Source organism: Manis pentadactyla, chromosome 3 (genome assembly GCF_030020395.1).
Source record: "Manis pentadactyla isolate mManPen7 chromosome 3, mManPen7.hap1, whole genome shotgun sequence".
Taxonomy (NCBI): domain Eukaryota; kingdom Metazoa; phylum Chordata; class Mammalia; order Pholidota; family Manidae; genus Manis; species Manis pentadactyla.
Window position 1 is genome coordinate 188,575,876 of NC_080021.1, and position 23,649 is coordinate 188,599,524.

At 46.5% G+C, this 23,649-nt stretch overlaps 1 protein-coding gene across 3 annotated transcripts in view; it reads left to right on the top strand.

Moving 5' to 3' along the window:
* CCDC180 (coiled-coil domain containing 180) overlaps positions 1-22,839 on the top strand; it is a 68,086-nt gene extending 45,247 nt beyond the window's left edge. For 2 of the 3 annotated variants that reach the window (XM_057498869.1, XM_057498870.1), the window contains 13 exons: positions 1,333-1,452; positions 2,968-3,137; positions 3,421-3,476; positions 3,584-3,671; positions 5,384-5,461; positions 10,545-10,611; positions 11,365-11,506; positions 14,395-14,555; positions 15,136-15,273; positions 15,774-15,885; positions 20,452-20,557; positions 21,361-21,496; positions 22,673-22,839. In XM_057498869.1, the coding sequence (XP_057354852.1) occupies positions 1,333-1,452; positions 2,968-3,137; positions 3,421-3,476; positions 3,584-3,671; positions 5,384-5,461; positions 10,545-10,611; positions 11,365-11,506; positions 14,395-14,555; positions 15,136-15,273; positions 15,774-15,885; positions 20,452-20,557; positions 21,361-21,496; positions 22,673-22,804 (1,506 nt within the window). In that variant the 3' untranslated portion in view covers positions 22,805-22,839. Of the gene's footprint in view, positions 1-1,332; positions 1,453-2,967; positions 3,138-3,420; positions 3,477-3,583; positions 3,672-5,383; positions 5,462-10,544; positions 10,612-11,364; positions 11,507-14,394; positions 14,556-15,135; positions 15,274-15,773; positions 15,886-20,451; positions 20,558-21,360; positions 21,497-22,672 lie in introns of those variants that run through there. The other variant, XR_008996562.1, reaches the window with a different exon arrangement.
* Positions 22,840-23,649: the final 810 nt, after the last annotated feature.

Below are 23,649 nucleotides of genomic sequence, written 5' to 3' on the forward strand. Positions count from 1 at the left end.
GCGCTGAAGGGATGTTTATTATTCTATCTTTGTTGCTTTTCCTTGCACAGTAACACATACTTCTTGAAAAAAGTTCAAGCATCCACAAAGCCCAGAATGGAGAATACACACCTCTCGTATTATTCTCATTTTCTGCAGAGCTCATGTAACCTCTATTATCAGGCAGATGTTTCTGCACATCCCGTAGGAAGCAGGGGGAAACCAGGCTATCTGCAGCGACCCCTTCAACAGGCCCCTGAGGGACAGCTCTACCTGTCCGGAGCAGAAACATTTGCTCTCCATTTCCTCACCTCCCAACCCCGCTCCCCTCCAACCCACTGCCCTCTCCTGGTGGTGTCAGGGTGTTGGGCTGGGTACCAGGGGCTTGCACAGCCTCCTGGCTGGGTCGCAGAGCATGGGCCTGAGTGGGCAGGCAATCCTATGTTGAGGGAGGAGGCTGGTTGGATGTTTATGCAGAGCAGGGGCCAGGAGACGGAACAGTGCCTGGGACACATGGTGAAGATGGTTGGGGCCAGGGAATGTGCAGCCAGTGCCTTGTGCTCCATGTTGCATGTGAGGAGGGCCTTCTGGTTGTTGGGTGCCAAAGACAGGGAGGGAGGGAGGAGTGGGACAGGGTACTGAGACAGAGAGGATAGTAGCCTGGACAAAGTGCCAGCAGGGACATTTCCAATTCCAGAGCTGAGTGATCAGGGGAGTGGGCAGGACTCAGCATTCATTGGAAATGAAGGAAACAGAGGAGGCCAGGGCACCCCCTGGCCTGGGTCATCTACACTAGGTCAGGAACCATTCAGGGAACAACGTATGAGGAGGACCACCAAATGACGTGTGGGATGTGTGGTGACGGGGAATGTCCTTAGGGTTGCTGCCCTGTGGACCTCTGGGCAAGGTCTGTGGGACAGCTCCTCCAGGGGGTGCGTGTATTTGATATTGTCCTGAAGATGGCCAGCTTGCCCTGCAGCAGGGCTGTGGCCATTTCTCTCCTACATACCCCGGCCATCTGAGGTCATGTCCTTCTACACGGAGAGATCCCCTGGGAACACTCTGTCACCATAATACAGATGGGCAGTTAAATCATTCACCCAAAATGAACCCATAGAGCCAGGAATAGAGCTCCTGATGCCCCATCAGTGAAGGATCTTCTGCCCCAGTGCAACCATCTAAGAGAGCTGGCCCAGCATTTCCCATTCCCCTAGAGCCCACCCTGCAACTGGGGGCCTCCGGCTGACCAGGAGGCATCATCATCAGCCAGCCCCTGCTCCCGCAGTTCCGATGGAATCAGCCTGCCCTCCCGCAGCCTGCTTCCCATGTCTTTCTTCCTCTGTGTTCTCACAGACAGTGACCACAGAAGACCTCCTTGGCCTTGTCCAGACTGGGAAAGAAAAACTGAGACAGAGGATTCAGTACCTCAGCTGCAGGCTGGACATGGTGTCCGGGTCTCAAGTGGTCTTTACTGTAAGAGAAGATGGTGGGGAAGGGTGGGTGTGCTGTTGGATCTAGGCTTCCAGTTCACCTATAGGCTTAGCAAAGCCTAAGGGAAGAGGGAACTCCCAGGCCCCTGCTGGACCTCAGGCCTACTGGGCTGCCTTGGAAAGACTGCAGGCTGTGCAGTCAGGCCTGGGTTCAAATCCCAGATGGGTCACTTCTCTGCACTGGTCTCTTAGAGACCCCTCACCTCCTGTCCCCACTTCCCCAGTTCCATCAGGATGGTCGGCTCACTCCACCCACCAGCTCCCAGGCCAGCCTCACATCTCAGCCTCTTCCCATGAGCACCCCTGGCTTCTCGCCACCCCTCACCCCTCTGCCTTGTCCAACCCCCACTCCCACCCCATCTTACCCACCGGCTGCCCTTATCCCCTTACCTCCCTTCCTGATCCATTCCCTGAGCTGCAGCCAGACCTAACACTGGAAAGGCCAGTCTGACCATGTCTCTCTCCTGCCCTCAAGGCAAAATCCTTTAAAGCTTCCTTTAAAGGAACCTACACAGCCGCTTCCTAAGCCTGCCCTCTATGGCCTCTCCATTTCTCTGACCCTGAAGATGTTACTTCCCCTAGGCCTTCTCTCACAGACCATAAAATGAGGTCTTGATTTTAGGAGCTGCCTCCCTAGACTGTGTGCCCGAAGAAGGCAGAGCCTGCGTTTGAACATCAGAGGCATTCAACCAACTTCCAGGGCGATGTATTGTAGAACCAATGGTAGCATAAGTGGACACCCCTCAAGTTCTGCTCTGGCCACCCTTCAGGCTCTGACCCTCATGCTTTGATCCAGCCCTCCCTTCTGTGGGGAGGCTCTTCCTGCGATGCCAACGCTAAGCTTCCGTCACTCCACCAGCACTACGCCCAACTAGATGGGGTGCAGGAATCCAGCAGGACTCCCTCCCTATTACAGTCAATCCATGCTGAGACAAGACTCAGAATCAAAGACAGAACAGCCTAAAAAGCACTTACCATGGGCCACTACTCCTACCCTTCTCTAAGGTCCAGCTCTCAGGGAGTTGGCCACTCTCTCACCCACGCACCCATTCGTTCATTCATCCATTTGGTTAAAAACACCTAGCACATCTATGGGCCATCCTTACAGGTCCATGACCCTCAGTCTTAAAAGACTCTGGAAGTTTCCCTTCATAGCACTGACTCCCAGAAAGTGGATACTGAGTGTCTGTTTCTCTGACTAGATTGTAAGCTCCATGAGGACAAGGGTCATATGTGGCCTCTTCACCCTGTGTCCCAGGACCAGGCAGAGCCTTGCAAAAAGCAGTCCTTCAGGAAATGTTTTTGAATGTCTGAATGAATGAATGACTCTCTAAAGGAGATATGATCATTACCATTTTTAGAAGGAAAAATAGAGTCTCAAAGAAACAGGCAACTGGCCTCCAGCCACTGCACTGCGGCAAGGAGGTGAGCCCAGGCTGCCTACCTCCCTGACACTTAGGCCAGACCCACACACTTGGCCCTTCTCTTGGGCCTGCAGGACATTTTGAATGATGTGGAGGTGGAGACTAACATCCTGGAGTCTTCAGAAGCCCTTGAAGAGGAAGCTAAAGTAGATCTGGTCACCCCTGAGTCCTTCGCCCAGCCTAGCCATACAGGGAAGTCCATGATTGAAGACCCAGCTGTGGAGGTGGTCAAGAAGATTCTGCAGTGAGCAGCCCTGGGGGGCACAATGGGGCCCTGCCACCATGGCTGATAGCCCTGAACCTTCAGGGGCTGTCTTTGGGGTCCCAAACACCGGGTTTCCATGTAAGCCCACCCCTCACGGCCTGTGACCTTGCGCAAGAGGCTTCTCTTCTCAGAGCCTCAGTTTCCTCCTCTGAAATGGAGCTCATGATAGGAAAAGCTCACACAGTATTGTGAGCTAACTGGGATGGTGCCCACTGTCTGACTTGACCCATCCTCATGGTCATGCCCTTTCCATTGGTTTCAGATTTCCCAACTCAAAATTCTCAACCCAGAATCGTGACGAAGATTGGTCCCAGACAGGTAGAGGCGTACAGGCCCGTGGGGCTCAGAGCACTGGCGGGGGGAAGGCGGTGGTGCCACCTGGCCCCGCTCACCTTGGATCCTCTGCTCTCGCCCTGGGTGCTCAGCGACCAAAGGCTTCAAGCAACACCAGAACCAAGTGGAACACTCCATGAAAAAGGCTTGGTCCAGTGCCAGTGCCACCTCGGCACGGAGGTAGTGTTTCTGGGGTGCTTGGGATCTCCCCTTCCCAGACCCCTATCCTGTCCCTCGATATGGAGGCCAGAGACCACCCTGTTGCTCTTCTAGACTGTCCTTAGAATGTACCAGCTGTGCTCAGCTCGGAGACCCCAAGGGAACCAGTGAGGAAACGGCTCTGATGCTGGCTTTAGTCAGGTCTGCTCATTCCTGCTGAGTGACACAGCTCAAAGAGGTCTCCCACCCTGAGAACCTGTCTGGGCATTCACTGGCTTTCCATGGTGACTGCCAGGGGATCCAAGCCCTGCTACCTCCCTGCATACACTGGCCTGGTCAGGAAGAGGGACACTGAAGATGGCTTTCCTTGGATGACATCACAGAACCACAGGAGGAATCCTGGGCTCTGGTGTCCTGGCCATGTGCTCTGTCCATTGTGCCCCACCGGGGTCATCAGACTTACGGCTCAATGAGCATGGATGCTGGCTGACCTTTAACACCAATTTTATGCAGGGTGGAAAGCAGAAGCTACATGGCTGAGCTGACTTCCTGAGCTCTCTGTGAGTCCTTGTTAATTCCTGGTTTTGAGGATGTGGCCGTGAGGAAATTTCTGCTTTGCATAGTTCCAGGTCTTTTGAACATTTATGCCATCTCAATGTAGAAATAAACAAAGATCAAGTGATCAAAGCAAAGGATATTTATTTGGAGCTTGCTATGGCGAAGAAGTCAGCTACCACCACTTGTGTTTTAGCAGACTCTAAGTGAGGAAGCTTTATAGTGGAGAAAAAGGCTTCAGATATGCCCTGTTTGGCGACTGTTGGCCTAGGGAAACTGGAGGCAGGCAGGCTAGCAGTGGGGCAGTCACTGTGAGTGTTTAAGGGTGCCTATTTGGCTTTCTCTAGATGGTCCTGAGTTGGAAGCAGGGACAAAATTTAGGGAAGCTCTCAGTTATTAATCAAGTCCAGACCATTTGGAGCTGAGCCATTGTTATGGGAGTTAGTATTTCATATTCTGAATTGTCACTAGAGATGACGATCTGGCTTCCTACAAGTCCGACTTATAGCAGAATGGCTTCCTGAGTTGTTTATTGTAAACAAGGAGTTGGTTTCCTGGGCAGGTTGCTATAGGTTATGGGTCAGAGTTTTGTATTTATATGTGGGTCCATTTGTATATTTAATCTACCAGCAGTTACAGAATAAAGTCCATGTTGCCAGGGCTGCCAGATGAAGATTCAGGATGCCCAGCTAAATTTTAATTTCAGGTAAACAGCACATAATATTTTTAGTACAAGCATGTCCTAAATACTGCATGGGACATACTTAAAGTAAAAATTACTTGTTGCATATATGAAATTCAAGTTTAACTGGGCCTATTATATTTTCAGTTGAGAAGCTCACAATTCTGCAAGTGGCGCAATCTATTTTTCTTTGGGTGCTCACCACAGGGGAAAAAGGATACAGATTTCTGGGCCTCAGCACCTCTGCCTCTTGTTCCCTCTCAGCAACCTTGGGTTGGTTTTCCTGGTAAGGTCTTTACCCCCACAATAAGGTTGTCTCCAGGGCTGTTGAGGAGCAGGGAGGCACCTTGAAGGATTCAGCCCCAGACAGGGGAGTCAGGTTGCCCCATGGGCAGGCACAGCGCCTCCGGCTACCCACCCACTTGGGGCTCCTGCAGGCTCAGGGCTGCCTGTGTCCGTCCCAGCCTCCAGATCACTGGCCCACTTTGTCCCACAGCATCACGTGGTGCTCCAAGCCCAACCGAATGGACAGAAAGTACCAGGTGCTCGGGGAAAGGCCACCTCCTCCTCCTGAGTAAGTGACACACCCTTTCCTTTAACTCCATTTTAACTTCTTGTCTCCATCAGAGGGCAGCTAAATCTGATCCAGCTGAGAGGAAAATAAGAAGGGGGATTACGGCAGAGCAGAAGAGGTCAGTGAGGGGGCAAGTGAGGGTCCAGGTCATTTTTTTCAGCCCATTTCTCCTAAATTTGTTGAGACATTTTCACCAAAATTCCTCATTTTCCAAGCTAAGCATTTTGTGGAAGCAGGGCAGCATACCTCTTTGAAGTTTGGGGTTTGTTTGTGGTTTTTTTGTAATATTTTTAACGCTCTTCCTATCCCATTCATCTTTTGTTTTAATTTCAGTGATTAAAACAAAATCTATTCCACTTCATATTAAGCAAATCTAATTTTAAGTGAACAAACACAATTTCAGCTTCAGAAAACCGAAAGCACTCAGAGAAAGTCAAGATCTGCAATGGATCGCCCGCCTCCCTTTAGTCAGGGAACTCACCGTTACAGTGCCCCTACTCTTCAGTCCTTGTGCCCCACCAGTGGGGTTTTGTGGACCCTGCTAAGAAAGGTGGCTTTCATATCAGGTGGCTTTCATATCAGGTGGCTGGGCAGTTGCATCCAAGTCAGCAACTAGATGCTCCCGTGTCCCACACACCAAGAGACATTCCACATCATTAAAATATGACTCTATCAGTTTTGTATAGTTCTCTCACTTTATCACTTGTGTATATTCACATAACCATCACCACAATCACGGAGCAGAACTGCTCCCTCACTACCAAGATCCCTCTCTGGCTACCCCTGTAGAGCTGCACCTGCTCCCTCTACACCTGTCCCTAACCCTGAGCAACCACTGATCTGTTTTCCATCTCTATAATTTTGTCACTTCAAGAGTATCATGTAAATTGTCTCATCTACTATATGTCTTTCTCAGCGTGGCTTTTTGCCTTCAACATATGCTCTTGAGAGCCACCCAAGTGGTCATATGTGTCAGTAGTTCATCCCTTTGCATGACTGAACACTAATCCCTGGTATGGATGCACCACAGTTTTTTAGTGATTAAAAAAATCATATGCTAAACAAAAATAAATAAATAAATAGAGCATTTACTAAGTCTCCGAAAGGGGAGATACTTTCCTGACAAAGTACAGTGGTTAATTGCTCAGGAAACAGAATCAGCCTGATCATGTTTTTACCCCCACATTGACACTCTGGCTAAGTGACTTCTCCCTAAGCTTAATCTTCCCCTTTGCACAGCAGGTAGAAAAGCACCCTTCTCTTAGATCTGTGGAGAGGAGTCAGTGAGTCACCCACAGGCCTCCTTTGAGTAAGACAGGATTGTCACACCAAGAAGCACTTGATGAAACCACAAGGGAAAAGACGGGAAAAAGTCTGTCAAATAAAATTGTAAACTCCTCTGAGTTAAAATGCAGTAAAAAGTTAGATGACAACCAGCCAAGAACAAAAGTGGTAAATAAGGCCAACAAAGGAAAAGCCCTTTAAAAATTGGCTCTCTCTCCTTGCCTCCCAGCAAATTGCTTAGGAAACCTTGAAAACTCAGTAGGGGAAGGGGGGAATCTGAAGAGACCGCACCCAAAGTAGAAAATAAAATTAGGAACAAACATGTGCAGAAAACACTCTCACTAGAATACAAAGAAATGAAAGGGGAACAACTTCATTCGTAGTTTGCCTAAGAGTAACCAATACATAAGTTATAGTGGGAGTTCCCAGTTTTTATCAAGGGAAGGTGGAGATGAAAAAATTATTCTGACACTTGTTAAAACAGTAAGGAAAATTTTATGTGGGAACACTGTAATGGCTCGGCTGAAAATACAAGAGATCAAGCTTAACTCTAAATACAGTAAAGACAAGTGGGGATTTGCAGCCAACATGCAGAGTGAAGGGGTCAGTGGATTGAACATTCAAGGGTAGTGGGATTCTTGCTAAACCTACTTAACAGGATTCTTGCTGCAGCAGGCTGGGTTGATCAGATATTAAAGGTGACCAGATACAAAAGTGGGGGATTGCCTCTAAACTGACTTAATAGAATTCTTGCTAAAATGGGCCAAAGATAGTGCCCAAGGATAAGGCCTAGTCAAAAAGTGGACTGGGAAGAGCCTATAAAGTTTAGTCAAAGAGAGTGTTTCTGTTAGTCCATCCTTTAATTTAAGGGAAGAAGAGACATTCTTCTTTGCTTTGAACAGTACAAGTGTATTTCTCATTCTTTACCTTTTATTCATTAAGGACCAGCTGAATTATCTGTTGAGACTTGGTAGTAGGGCAGCCAGACAAGACTTGTAGCTGCTGGCCTGAAGCATCCTGAGCAGCCCACACCAGAGCAGCTCTGGGATTAGGTTGCCATTGTCCAGCTTCAGCTTGCAGGGCTTTTTTAGATCCTGGGGGCAAAGCCAGCTACAAAACAACCTAAAATCTCAATAGGTGTCCAGGGAGTCAAGTTTTATTTCTCAGTGGCATCAAGTCAGGAAGGTGGGAGAAAAACTGGAAATATTAGTTTGAAGAGTTGTAGCCAGATATTGAAGGAAACTAGAAGAACTGAGAATTTGGCAAGGACTGAAAAAAATGTGCAAGATGGCAAGATCCAGCCCAGTTTATAGTAGCTAACAAAATCTCAAAGACAATGAAAAGGACTAGAATCTACTAGCCCATAAGAGTTTGCTATTGAAAAATGAAATTTTTATCACTCTTTCTTTTTGTTTCTTGTTCACAAAATAAGACTGCTCTGATTAGATTTGGCCTGATTATTTATGTAAGCACAGCAAGAATAGAAATTGACCACACAGACCTTTGTATTGCTGGAACTTTTCATAAAGAATCGCAAATTAGACATTTTAAAGCCTCTTGAGGCTAGGAGGCCAAGCCAGATTTTACCTGCAGTGCCAATAGATTTGGGTGAAACCCTCTCTTCTTGAAGTCCCCATAATATCCTAAGGTCCCTGGGCCTGCCAGGAAGTGGCCTTCCTTATTCACCTATAAGTCTGGGAAGGCTGTAAGTCAAGTACCAGGCTGGTTTTCCCAAGAAGGCTTTAAGCATTGGCTCCATGAAGTCAACTTAGTTCCTTAAAACTGTTTAGCCATATCTGATTCTACCCATCATTCTCCATATGACATTCTAGTTAAAGCCTTGATTATCAAGTGTTCCAGTTATGCCCTGTTACAAGGACAGATTCCTGCTGAGCTCATGTAAATAACTGTATTGCCACAAAATACATATACTCAAAAAGAACTTTTGAACTCTGGGGTTCATATGAGTGGATAAAACATCCAGCCTGTTTCCAATTAGCCCTTTTTCCTTTTCAGCCTCAGCTATTTGCTTTCAGGAGTTCCTCAGTCCTGTGAGGGCCCAGAGAGGGACAGGAGGCCTAGAGCTAAGCGACTGTAGGGGGCTGAGGACTCAAGTGGGAAGGGAAAGAGGTATGGCTTTGAAGGGAATCATAGCAAAAGGTACAGGGAAACTGAAGGAAAGATCAAGGAGACTGAAGGGAGGGAGGAGGGAGGAGCAGAGGTGATGGGAAGGAAGAGGTCTTAGATGAGCCAGTCTGGGGGGATCTTAAGTTTCCCAAAGAAGCCACTGAGGTTCCAAATTATCCTTAGTAAAATCATGCCAGTGGCATGAATCACACAATGGAATATTCTTTGGGAAGGTATTATGGAATATACAAAGGAGCCAGTCCATGTAAACATTTGGTCAAGGACAGAGTTTCTGTTAAGGTCAACAGTAAATTATCTTTCCAGAAAGCAGCTCGGCAGGTATAGTGAAAGTCATAAAATTATACCTTTTGTGCAACTCTTCAGGTGTCTCTCCCAAGAAGTCTAAATCCTATCAAAAAAAAGAAAAAGCTTACACAAAGATATACCATGTAATACTTTTTATCCCAATTAAAAATGGGAAAAAAACCTAAAGGTTAAAAATAGGGGATTGTATACAAACCATGGTACTTACATACTCAGTGTTACACAGCCCTTGAGAAAGATACTGTAATGTGGGAGAACACTCACAAGTGAGCAGAGTATAAAATGCACATGAACCTAATTCCCAAACCAATTTTAAATTCAGCAGAAGGCAATACAATAAAATACTGGCATTTATTTTTCCTTCTTGCTTTTCAGAATATTTCTAATTTTCATTAGATGAATGAATTTAAAAATGAAAGATCAAATGACGTGTGTGTGTGTGTGTGTGTGTATGTGTTTAAGAACTTGGCCAGTCATGTGTATACAACAGTCTTTATGTCACTTCACAGAAATTGTATAAAATCAAGTGTCCTGTAGCTGTGTGCAGTTCTATTGCATCTGCCCTTTACTTTACTCTTGCTGTTGAGATGGTTGGCCTAACTGAACATTGGTATCCACTGGATCTGTGCAAAGTTGTTTAATAAAGCCTCAATGCACAGTCAGCCAAAAGGCCAAAGGTAGGAGAAGGGACATGTTTAGCCCTATGGAAGTCCTACTCATCTGACTAATATTTATGAGAAATATTTCTTCTTCCATCAGTGGTGAGGCGCTGATGGGTACAGGTACCACACTGGGACTGGAGATTCTATGGTGAGCAAAACAGACACATTCAGTCTGTTTCCTGGTGGACTTTACTATCTGTCGGGGAAGATGGAGGTTAATCAGCCAGTCACACAAATCAGTTCAAAACCCTCTTGTGGGGAGTGCTACAGGGCTGAGGGCCTCTGTGACCTGTGAGAGCATTAGAATGAGGTGGTAAAAAACTGCCACTGAGCCAGTATCTGAGGAAGAAATAGAGCAAATGTGACCAAGAAGAAAGTAGTGTTCTCTGGAGAGGACCTGGTATGTGCAAAGGTTCTGAGGCAGGAATGAGTAATTATAATGAGTGATGAGGCCAAGAGAACAGAGGCGCTTAGAAGAGGCCAAACCCAGCTTGTCACATACAACTGGCATTAAACTAGACAAATAGAAATAGTAGGTGGAATGTGCTTAGGCTTCACATGGACTGTCCAACTCCAATTCTGGCTGGGCTACTGAGTACTTGGAATGGTCTGTCTGTTTGGTTTTGTCACATCATTTGGTGTGATTTGACAAGGCTCCCCAGGGATCTGTTTCATGTGTGTTGCAGGAATTTTAAAGGCATTATCCGGACCCTCCTCTGGGAGAGCAATGACCATCTGCTGACTGTCGTGGAGGTAAAGATTGCTGCCCACAGGCCTGTCTGTGCCCCTCTGCCAGCTGCTGGCCGCACATCCCCAGCTGCCTCAACCTTCTGCATTCTGCTGATAATGGCCTTGTGGGTGAAACTGAGAAAAGGGGATTCCAGCCCTCATGACTACAGCTACCCAGCTTCTGTCCCCTTGTGCAGTGTTCTTCATCCTAGAAATTAAACCTCATTCATTCATTTATTGATTTATTAACCACCAAACATACCTTGGACTCTAACTGTATGTCATATGTGCTGTGACGGGAGAAACAAGCCCTGTCTCTGTCCTGGAGAGGTCAGCGCCCAGTAGGAGAGCAACAGATGTGGGGGCAGCACAGGAGCTGGGTGGGGCTGTGGTACAGGCAGCTGCAGGGCCTCCAGCAGGGGCTCCCAGCACACTTCACATGGGGGTTTGTGCATGCTCCTGCCTGCCTTCCACTGGGCTGTGAGTCCTTCAGAGCAGGCATGCTGAGTCCTCCATGTTTGTGGCCTGCAGCCTGGTACCCAGCTTGGAGCTTCACAGAAAGCTCTCAGCCCAGTCATTGAAATGAGATTCTATTTGGGTCTTGAAGGGTACGTAGAATTTTGCCATTCACTTGCACCTTATGTAGCCTAGGATACTGACAGTAGTGAAAAGGGCAGATGGCTAGGTAGAGCATCCCCGGACAGGTGACATCAAGCAAGTCGGAGGATGTCGCATGGTGAAGGTCCCCTTCCACACACTGTCGACCTTCCCTTGCAGGAGTTCTACCGCAAAGAGAAGCGCTCAGTCACCAGGCCTGACTGCATGTATGAAACCTTTGACCAGTGTGCAGAGAATATTGGCAAGAAGATCCTGGAGTACCAGAGCCAGACAGATGAGTACCACAACTCCTGCCTCATAGGTGGGTGCGGGCAGCAGGTGGGCAGGCGGGCTGCGGGTGTGGCACGCATCCGATGATGGAGCTAGGCCTGGTCGTCCGGCCTGGATGATACCTCCTGACCTGCAGGCCACTGGAGAGGCAGAGAAGCTCCCTGGTAAAAAGCCCACATCTTAGAATTAGGTGAAAACTTCTATCAGATTTAACTAAGCAACCACAAATCTACTTTCTGTCTCTCTAGATTTTCCTATTTTGTGCTTTCATATGAATGGAATCATGTAGTATGTGGTCCTTTATGCTTGGCTTCTTTCATTTTGCATAAGGTTTTCAAAGGTTTATCCATGTTGTAGTGCATGTCAGCACTTCCTGCTTCTCTGTGGCTGAACCATATTCCACGGCATGCATGAGCCACATTTTGTTTATCTTTTCATTCACTGATGAACATTTTGTTGTTGCCACATTTTGTCTATTAATAATTCTGTTACAAAGATTCTTGTACATGTCTTTGGACATATGTTCATTTCTCTTGGGGGTATAAGTAGTAGTGGAATTGTTAGGTCATATGGTAACTGTTTAATCATTTGAAGAATCCTTCCACAGATATTTGGTAAGTGCCTGCTGTATACCTGGCCTGTGCTGGGCTCTGATAGACCTGGTAGACCCAGAATCCAGGAGAATAGGGACAGGAAAACAGGCAGGTAGAATACATATTGCCACTTATATTTATTATAATGACATTTAAGGAGCTGTGGAAAATGCCTATTGCCCCACCCCTACCCCACCATTGTCCATTTCTCTGTGTTCCTCTGTGTCTTTGTCCACAGCCAGATAGGTTTTATACAGTTGTAAGCCCTAATTATTCCTGCTTCTAAGGCAAGGAACCTGAGGGCCCATCACAGGCCTGCTGTGTTGGGGAGGGGCAGGTGGGGTAGAAGAGGGAGAGGAGTAGGGGATGGCCAGACCCAGGGTCAAGACCCAGCACTGTCAGCCCCCAGCTCCAGGACCTTGACCAAGTCAGCTCAGCTCTGTGAGCCTCAGTTCCCTTGTCTGTAAAGTGGAAACAATATCCATCCACCATGCAAGGCTTTTTGGAGGATTAGGCACCTTGCATAGACCTGCCACGTACAGGGAAAAATAATCAGTGGTGGCTCTCTTTAGTGTGCTTGTGGGATGACTGGAATTGAAACCATGGGCAGCATTTTGTTTCTCTAGCTGAGAATTTCCCCCTGTGGGATCTCATCCTATAAGATCTTCCTCAAAATAAAGTTTTCAGGGTCAAATGGGTTTGGGAAATGCTGCAGATTATGTTCCTCTCTGGAAAATTCCCAGTTCACATTAAATGGAGACTTCCATTTCCCACAGTTTGGGAATCCAGTATCCCCACCAACCCTCCCACAGAAAACATGTGAAAATGCTGGCTGTAATGTTTTTGTGGTGAACTCTTTCAAATGCATTGATGAGCTAGCTATAACGTAAAAAACACACAAGGCTCCCAAATTAAGTGATAATAGGGACTCTGAGAGATTAATTGAGCAGTAACTCTGACTATTGCCCTAGGGGGCTTTGCTGACTTCCAGGTGAATATGAGCATCTGTTTTCATGATCTCCAGGGCCCTGGAAACAGGACACAAAGTCCCAGACCCAGACAAAGTCCTACACTCAAGGTAGAAAGTCTGGAAGCACACAAGCCACATAAAACCAGGACTCCACAGGGTTCCACTTGCCAGTAAGGAGAATGAGAGAGAAACCAAGCACCCCCAGCTCCCTACCAGCGATGGGAACTGTCTAATTAAACATGATGGTACTGGGTAAAGAAGAAAAATTCAGTGAGAATCCATAACTGTAAGCCAGCCTGTATGTGGTTTATAAACCTGAAGTCACATTTAAATAAACTTGAATTCAACTTTGTTTTTGTGACTCATCCAAAAGACCTTTAGCTGGTACTTTATGGGTCATTCTAACCCTTAAAATGACCTTGTTTAGTAGAGACACTAAAAATGACCTTAAAATGTGTCTTTGTCCACAGCCAGATATGTTTTATACAGTTGTAAGCCCTAATTATTCTTGCTTCTGAGGCAAGGAACCTGAGGGCTCATCACAGGCCTGCTGTGGTCTTTCTAACCCTTAAAATGACCTTGTTTAGTAGTGTCTGCTTGTTTAGTAGAGACATTACAAATCTTCTCTAGAAAAACCCACCTTCATTCAGCCCTCCAAGGAGTCTCACAAATAAAATGCCCAGAGTAGGAGCTCACAGTAAAAAGCTAACAAAACATACAAACAAGGAACAAAGGCACCTTGAGCAAGAGGCAGCAGCAGGAGACCAGGGAAGGCCTCGGATAGTGAGCATGCCGAACACAGAATATCAAGTAATATATTTATTAGCACAAAATAAAAGAGGATATTGGAAACATGATTAAGGCACAAGAGATTATTAAAATGACCAAGTAGATATGAAAGAGAACCAAATAGAACTTCCATATTGGAAAACAAATACTTATAATTTTAAAATTATGAATGGCTCTATGACCAGAGAAAATATCCAAAATGCAACACAGAAAAATAAAGTGATGAAAATATGAGAGAGGTGAAGAGATACAGTGATTTAGAGGCCCTGAGAGAGAGAGACTAGAGTCAAAGCGATATTTGAAGAGGTGACAAATGAGACAGAACTGCTGAAAGACACAATTCTTTTTAAATGAGCTGAAAAGTCCTGTAGAGTATAGGAGATCAGTCCTATGAACTTATTTAATCCAGTATTTTCTATAATGATTTTGAACCACAGGATCTCTTTTGATAAAATAGCTATCACCACACTGTAGACCAAGTCTTTTTCTTTGGGAAACTGCTTTCGGCCAGTGTTGGAGAGACAGAGCAACTTGGCTGTGCTCTGTCCTCTCCCCTGGTTCCTGCAGAATTACGGGCCCAAATGAGGAGATTTGAGGAGCTGCTGCCCCAGGTGTGCTGGCTGGTGATGGAGAATTTCAAGGAGCACCACTGGAAAAGACTTTGTGCCTCTACTGAAGAGATCCGGGGACAGTTCTGGGATTGTCAGAAGGAGCTGGAGAAAAGGAAGGTGAGGGGGGTTCCCGGGATGAGCCCTTCCTCTCCAGGACCAGGGGCCTGGGAGTTCAGAAATGGGGGCAGGGCACAGGCAGAACTGAGTCCCAGGGAAGGAGATGGGCCAGGCTTGACACTGTTGGATGCGGGCTGGGGGATATGAGGCATGGGAGAAACGAGAGTTGAGCCAGCAGCTTCTTCATGGAAGATACTCAGTAAACTCCTGTTGGATTTAATAGGTGGGTCTGCTGGTTTCTGTGGGGCCAGGGTCATTGAGCTCAACAATAATTGTCTACCTGGCACGTGGAGCTGTGGGACAAGGATATTGTTGATTTTGTTGGACTAAATCCCTGATTGTGCTGTGCCAGATGCTCAGCTCTCTCTCTCTCCAGCCCTCAGTGTCAGCTTCATCCATGCCCCTCTCCTGCCTTCTCCACCACACCTCTGCCCATCCATAGCCCTTCACACACCCAGGTCAGATCACATATCAATCTGGCCTTGGTCATTATTGACAGAGGACATAGGCCAGTGACTTTTGGTTCTGACCTTAAAACTGGGTCAAAATTCCTACTGATTTTTGGGTTGCTTGATTGAAGGATGAAAATGCCCAGAAGCTCCGTCCAAATCTCGGACATCCTGCACATTTTCAAGAAATGGAGTCTTTATGTCAAGTGGAAGAGAAAAGGCAGGAAGATCTGGACACCTTGATTAAGGCGATCAGGGATAAACTGGAGGTCAGTGGTGCCACTGACTCCCAAGTCCAGGTGCCAAGGCCCACACTGCCCTCCAGAGAAATTACCCCAACAGACAGCCTACCAACAGCAGTGGGCACAGCCCCTTGTTGGCAACCTGGATAAAGAGGGGTATGAAAGCGGGCAAGTTTTATAGGTAGAGATGTTATTGGCTGTTTTAACTTGCATTTTTGAAATTTCTAAATTAATTAATTACAAATTTACCAAGAACTTTTAAAATCAAGATCCACATCTGATTTTATTTCCTCTTGGGTGAATTGTCTATGGGTCCCGTGGTCATTTCTGAATTGTTTTCTATCTTCAAGCCCAGTTACCTCTTGGGAGAAGCCTCCTGGCTTGGGACCAGATGCCAGTTAACTGGGATACAGTTGATAAATGACTTTGGGTTTGTCTCATCCATGGACTCTACAAACCCTCCCTCTGTCGGTCTTTGGAGGAAAGTTCCTCTCCCTGTAGCACTAGGCTACCTGTGTTTCCTCCAGGATTTCAGCAGGAAGTCTGGCCAGTTTTTCATAGCCAGCTTGGCCGCCTTCACTGAGAAGTTCCTGCTGCAGCTGGACGAAGTGGTCACCATTGATGATGTCCAGATCGCAAGTAAGTGGCACTGCTTATGCCCTGGCCCCAAGGGGGCTGGTGAGGCTCAGGGTGATTGCTCTAGGGGTCTGCTTTCCTCCATCTCCACCAGAATGAAAACAGATTCTCCCTTGAGGGGACTGATGAGTTTTTGTTTGTTTTCATTAAGTAACCTTTTCTAAATTAAAAGAGCAAATCCCAAAAATAAGTCAAATATTATATGTAAAAAATGAAACCCTAAGCTGTAAAAAGGTCAGAACATCATGTTTGGGGCTTTGGAGTGGGAACAGTGCCCAGAGCCCGCTTCACATCCTCTGGCAGTGGCCCCCCGGCCACTGCCACTGCTCTCTGTACCTGTGGTCAGGTGCATTCAGCCTCTCTGCGGGAGGGGCCTGCCTCCCCTCACCTATAACCCTGGCGCAGAGACATCTTTCCTAAGTATGAGATGAGAGCTAGAAGCCACAAAGGAAACAGCTGGCACTTCTCTGGGGCCACAACAAAAACAAGGAGAACTGGCGAAAGATGGAAAGACAAACCACAAATTGGAAAAATATTCCTAAGAACCTATGGGTGTCAGAGACAAGTGTAATATCCCTGTGGTACAAAGAACTCTAGTGGGTCAAATTTGTAAGAAATAAAAGACAAACACATGCAGTTTGAAAGAGAAGCAATTCATATGGCCAGTAAATGTAAAAGGTGCTTGACCTCACTGTGAAAAATGAGCTAAGCATTTGATAAATGGACACTGTTAAGGTATCATTTTTACTAACAGCCTTGTAAGGTTTTTACATTTAGTGACAACCAGCCCTGGAGAGACTATCAGGAAGCCCCAGGATCATAGAGACCCTTGGAGAAGTTGCTCCCACTCTCCTGAAGAACCCTCTGTCAGTACCTGCCAAAATTCTGAATACCTTTGACCTAGGAATTCTAGCCCTAGGAATTTATCCAACAGAAATACTTGCACAATATTTCAAAGATATATTTTTAAGCATATTCATCATAGCACCATTTGAAATCGCAAAGAATTGGAAACAACACCAATTCCCATGCATAGGCAGTGGGGTAAACAAGTTATGGTCCAGATGTACAAGTGAACACTGTGCAGATAGAGTGCGTGCAGTACATCTGTATGTGCCCACACAGAAAGACAGGAAAAACTGCTGTTACATGAAAAAAACAAGTTGACAATCAGTACTTATATATGATACCATTTTTTTTCCATTTATTTATTTGTTTACTTATTTATTGGTATCATTAATCTACAATTACATGATGAACATTATGTTTACTAAACTCCCCCCATCACCAAGTGCCCCCCACATACCCCATTGCAGTCACTGTCCATCAGCATAGTAAGATGCTGTAGAATCACTACTTGTCTTCTGTGTTGTACAGCCCTCCCCGTGCCTTTCCCCCACATTATGCATGCTAATCATAATTCCCCCTTTCTCCCCCCACCCCTCCCCTTATCCCTCCCTTCCCACCCATCCTTCCCGGTCCCTTTCCCTTTGGTAACTGTTAGTCCATTCTTGGATTCTGTGAGTCTGCTGCTGTTTTGCTCCTTCTGTTTTTTCTTTGTTCTTATACTCCACAGATGAGTGAAATCATTTGGTACTTGTCTTTCTCTGCCTGGCTTATTTCACTGAGCATAATACCCTCTTGCTCCATCCATGTTTTTGCAAATGGTAGGATTTTTTTCTTCTTATGGCTGAATGATATTCCATTGTGTATATGTACCACATCTTCTTTATCCATTCATCTACTGATGGACACTTAGGTTGCTTCCATTTCTTGGCTATTGTAAATAGTGCTGCGATAAACATAGGGGTGCATATATCTTTTTCAGACTGGGCTGCTGCATTCTTAGGGTAAATTCCTAGGAGTGGAATTCCTGGGTCAAATGGTATTTCTATTTTGAGTTTTTTTGAGGAATCTCCATATTGCTTTCCACAATGGTTGAACTAATTTATACATTCCCACCAGCAGTGTAGGAGGGTTCCCCTTTCTCCACATCCTCGTCAACATGTGTTGTTGTTTGTCTTTTGGATGTTGGCCATCCTAACTGGTGTGAGGTGATATCTCATTGTGGTTTTAATTTGCATTTCCTTGATAATTAGTGATGTGGAGCATCTTTTCATGTGCCTGTTGGCCATCTGAATTTCTTCTTTGGAGAATTGTCCGTTCAGATCCTCTGCCCATTTTTCAATCAGATTATGTGTTTTTTGGGTGTTGAAGCATGTGAACTCTTTATATATTTTGGATGTCAATCCCTTATTGGATAAGTCATTTACGAATATATTCTCCCGTACTGTAGGATGCCTTTTTGTTCTGCTAATGGTGTCCTTTGCTGTACAGAAGCTTTTTAGTTTGATGTAGTCCCACTTGTTCATTTTTGCTTTTGTTTCCCCTGTCCGGGGGAATATGTTCATGAAGAAGTCTCTCATGTTTATGTCCAAGAGATGTTTGCCTATATTTTTGTCTAAGAGTTTTATGGTTTCATGGCTTACATTCAGGTCTTTGATCCATTTCTAATTTATTTTTGTGTATGGGGTTAGACAATGATCCAGTTTCATTCTCTTACATGTAGCTGTCCAGTTTTGCCAACACCAGCTGTTGAAGAGGCTGTCGTTTCCCGATTGTATGTCCATGGCTCCTTTATCATATATTAATTGACCATATATGTTTGGGTTAATATCTGGACTCTCTATTCTGTTACACTGGTCAGTGGGTCTGTTCTTGTGCCAGTACCAAATTGTCTTGATTACTGTGGCTTTGTCGTAGAGCTTGAAGTTGGGAAGTGAGATCCCCCCCTGCTTTATTCTTCCTTCTCAGGATTGCTTGGCTGTTCGGGGTCTTTTGTGGTTCCATATGAATTTTGAAGCTATTTGTTCCAGTTCATTGAAGATGCTGTTGGTATTTTGATAGGCATTGCATTGAATCTGTAGATTGCTTTAGGCAAGGTGGCCATTCTGACAATATTAATTCTTCCTAGCCAAGAGCATGGGATGAGTTTTCATTTGTTAGTGTCCTCTTTAATTTCTCTTAAGAGTGTCTTGTTGTTTTCAGGGCTATGATACCATTTTTAAAACACATATGATTTAAATATATGTATTCACATGAATATAAATGAATCTGTGAGAGACAGAGAGACATAGGGAGTGAGAGAGACAGACCCTGAGAGACAAGTGCCAGACTGCTGGCAGTGAGCACCTGTGGTGCCTGGGCCTGGAAGAGACTTCTAAAGTCCTTTCTTTGTCTGCATTAGGGAATGCTTAAACTTTTTATAATGTGCATGTTCTATAACTATATAAAGATTAAAATCATATATTAAATGTTATCCATTTATCCTTAACCTATTAAGTAATTAAAATATATTATTTTTGTTTTAAAAAGTTTTTATTACAAACACAATTTTTATAGCAAAATAAGCAATTCCATATGAATTATGAAGAAAGTGAAGGACACAGTTCTTCCACCCAGAAATAAGTGTCCGTAGCATCCGTTGTCCATCCTTCCGTCCTTTCCCTTTTTGCACAGGCTGGTGTGTGTGTCAGGGCGGGGGCAGTTCTAGGCTGTGTACTCTTATGTAACCTATTTACCTTTGGGTGGACATTGGTCAATCACTTTCTGGAGCATTTTCAGTTGCTGTGCATCATAATTTGCTAAGCATAGTAATTTATTAATCAGTCCCCTGCTGTTGAACATTGTGCCATTTCCAGTTTTTCACTCCTGTAATGGAGCTGAAGGGAACATCTGCATCCATATATCTCTATTTTCAGGCAATAGATTTCCTAGAACTGGACTTTTTGGGTCAAAAGGTATATAAGCATTTTGAGATATTGGTGGCTTTCCAATATAGGAGGTGTCTTTGTCAAGCGTGAGCCTTGTTTGGGAAAGCAGACCTGCAGAGACATTAGGGTTGACACCCAGGGGAAGACAGGCAGAGGAGCCTGTAGGCAGGGCATTCTCTGTTCCTCAGAGGGAACCGCTGAGCTGGGATGATCCCCTGCATCTGGCTTGAAGAGGCCTTTCCTGTTCCATAACTTGGGCCTCTGGGCCAAGCAGCCTGGCCCTGACCCTCGTGGCAAACCAGGGTGCAGGACAAGGCCACTCCTACCTTCTGGCTCTCACTCCATGCACGGTGCCCAGTCAAGAAATCACCTCCCAGGACAGGAGAGCAAGCTGAACACTAGATGGACAACCTTGAATGTGTTCCTGCCAGGGGGAGTTCTTAGATCAGGATGCCTTTGAGGTAGTATAAGCCAAAAAAGTCTCTACAAAGCATATTTGGGGGCTTATGGAAGCTGTAAAAAGGTCAGAACATCATGTTTGGGGCTTTGGAGTGGGAACAGTGCCTATATCCCACCTCACATCCTCTAGCGGTGGCCCCCCTGCCACTGCCACTGCTCTCTGTACCTGTAGTCAGGTGCATTCAGCCTCTGCAGGAGGGGCCTGCCTCCCCCTGGAGATTCCAGGTGGGAAGGCGGGTGTGAGCCTTCACTTCTGTCAACGTAAGGTCAGGGGAGGTCCCCTTGACCTCAGGCTGCAGGGGAGGCCATAGTCAGTAACCTGTCTTTTGCCTTCCAGGGATGGAGCCCCCCAAACACAAAACATCAATTCTCATACGGAGGAAACTTGCTAGGCTTTCCCTGGAGGAAGAGAGTGAGAAGCCCCTGACTGAGCGGGGAAGCAGGTGAGAGCCGAGAGTGGCATTGAAGAATACTGTGAAGGGCTGTATTTGCTGGGGGCAGTGCAATGACGTGGTTAGAGGCACAGGCTCTGAATTCCCATGGAAACCTTGGGAAAGCAGTATGTTCTAAGCCTCAGTTTTCTTGCCTGTGAAATGGGTATGGCAGCCTATGTTACATGGTATTATGAAGAGAAAGTTAAATGAGATTGTACTTAGAGTGCCTCTGGCACATATTAAGAGCTTAGCAGCTGTTAGTTCATGTGGTGAGGACCCACAAAGGGGTTTGCAAAGAACAGGAGGCCTGTCCCAGCGTGGGACACATTCCTGGGTCTCTGGTGGCCTGTGAGCCACTACGTGTGTGACGACAGCTCTCAAAGTCCTGTCTCCTGTGCTCCCAAGAATATGACTCTGGGAGAAGATATAAGGCAGTGATTTGCCCAGCTACGTTCTTAGCAGTGGCTTTTACAGCACAGCGGGAAAAATGGACCAGGAGTCAGGGACTGCCACCTGGCTGGCTGACCGATGAGGAAACTGAGGCCCAGGAAAGGGAAGCAACTGGAGGTGTACCATCCCCACTCCCCACAGAACCTGAGACTGTCTGTACACATGGATTAAAACAGTATGAAAATATAAAAAAGAACTTGAAGAAGCTTAATGTTAAATGCTCAGTAGGGTTTTTCTCTTTATTAAGACATTTAAAGCATGATAATTTTTTTTTTAAAGAAACACTAGAGTTTTCCACCAGGGTTGGAGGGTGCACTGTGAATGATGAAAAGCCTGTAGGCCTTTTACATGCATGTTTATAGGAAGTGGCCAGGAATCAAACCCACCAAAGTCACCATCCAAAACAAGATTCTCCTCCGGGAAACACCTTCAATTACCACCACCAAGACCACCCTGGGCCACCTGGCAGCTGTGGAAGCCCGAGATGCTGTCTACGTGGTGAGTGGAGAGACAGGGTGGGGTAGGCATGCCCCAGGGAGCACAGGGCAGCTCAGTTTGACTGTCATGGCGGGGAGGAAGCTTTCCAACACAGGCACCCTGACATTTGGCCCACAGAGCAAATGATACACGTCAAGGTGTCCCAGAGCACAGCAGCTGCCCTCAGGACAATCAGTGTCTCAGGCCAAGCCGCAGGTTGTGTCCAGTCCTAGCGGCAGTTGGGTCCGGTGGCATGAGCCCAGTGTTGCAGAACTCCAGCCAAGGGACAGCCCACCCAGACGGGGAGTGAAGGAATGCTTCCCAGAGGGACAGCTGGGCCAGAGCGAGGGGCAGAGTAGCCAAGAGTCATGGGGCTCTCAGAGCAGAGGCGGCATGGCTGGCAGTTCCTGAGAACCTGCTGCAGCTGCTCCTCTCAACCTGAGGCCTCTCACTGAATCCTTGAAACAACCCTGTGAGGAAGGTAGAACTGTCCCCGTGTTGTTACTGAGGAGGACACTGAGGCCTAAAGAAACAGGCCCCCCTCTATGCCATGACAGAGTGGCAGAGCCAGGATTTGAACCCCGTGCCTGCTGGGGACCCATGGGGCCTGCCTGAAGAGGAGGCTACCTGTGGGACCTCTCAGCTCTGAAGATGCATGGAACTTTGGTCCTCGTGCTGAGAGACAGACCTCATCCTGCCTAGAAATAAGCTGACCCCCATGTGGGAAGAGCCCACATCGCCCAGAGCCAGCCGTTCCACAGCCACCATGTCAAACCCCAGGCAGAGGGACGACTCTGCCTGCTGAGTTCAGTGAGGGTTCAAGGCCCTCTGGGCTCAGCCTCCCGAGGAAGCCAGGATGCCTGTGCTCCAGGGGGCTGCAGGACAGGTGGGCAGTTAGGAAGGAGTCTAGAGTCCAGAATCAGGTAGATGGTGGTCCCGTTCCCTGCTCAGCCTCTTTCTAGCTGGGTGACGGCAGGCAAGGCTCTGAGCCTCAGTTTCCCCATCCACCAAAAGAGGAAAACCACTGGACCTGCCCGATCAGTTGTCGGGCAGCTTACATGGGAAATGACTTGTGGAACTCTTGCCAGTGCCCGGAGTGGGTAGGAAGCTCCCTGCCAGCAGGTTGCAGGATTCTTCTAGGGCACAGAGTCCAGAAATCTCTCCTTTTGTGTCCTCCTCCGGTTGCCTTGTTCCCAGAAATATTTAGCATTATTTGAAGAAGAGTTGAAGAAGATCCAGGATGACAACATATCACAGGTGAAGGAAGCTCAGAGCTGGAGAGACAGCTGGAGGAGCTCTGTGCATGCCATCCAGGGCCTCTACTTGTAATACCCTCAACCTGCCCCAAATAAAGGCTCATTTTATATGGACCTCTCTGTCTGCCCATCCATCCATCCATCCCCGCTCTGTGCCCAGCACTGTAGCTTCATCAGTGACTAGTGGGCCCTGCCCATGTGAAGATCACCTCCAACGAGGAGACAGAGGTAAAAGAAGGAGTTGCACATGCTTAGCAGGGATGATGGGTAAATAACAGGAATGGATCACTGAAAACAGAGACCTACTTCAGAGGAAGTCACTTCCAAAAGGCATGCTTGGCCCCTCATCCTGGAAAATCAAATAATTAAACCTTACGGGAAAGAGTATTATTTTACATTTCACAAAATTTGGCTTATATTGCAACAATGCACTGATTCCTAAAACCAACAAAATTAATCCAGTACCGACTGGCAATTTGCCTGATCAAATTGTAGCATTTGGGTGAAAATCTTAGGCCTCCTTAATTTTCCTTAGGGATTCTTTCATCTTTGAGACAGATCATTCTCTGATTAATTTGTCAGTGGCTTTCTGTCATTTGGGCAGGCCCCTCATGTTCCTTCCTGGACTTCATGAACTCCTGCTTCTTTTACATGATTTGCACTTTAACTTTGCATCAGTTTATGTTTCACATGCTTTACCTCTTTAAATGACTCGATGAGGTAGGCTTTTACCCCTACTTTACAGGTGTGGCAAGTCCAGAAAGCTGAGACAGCCTGCTCAAAAGTCATACAGCCAGTGTAGAACCTCAGAAGAGCTTCTGATCTCCCAAAAGTAGACAAGGACTTGAGGGTAAGCCATTTGTTTTAGAGATCTCAGAGTCATACAGGCTGCCTCCACACCTGTCTCTGCCACTATGC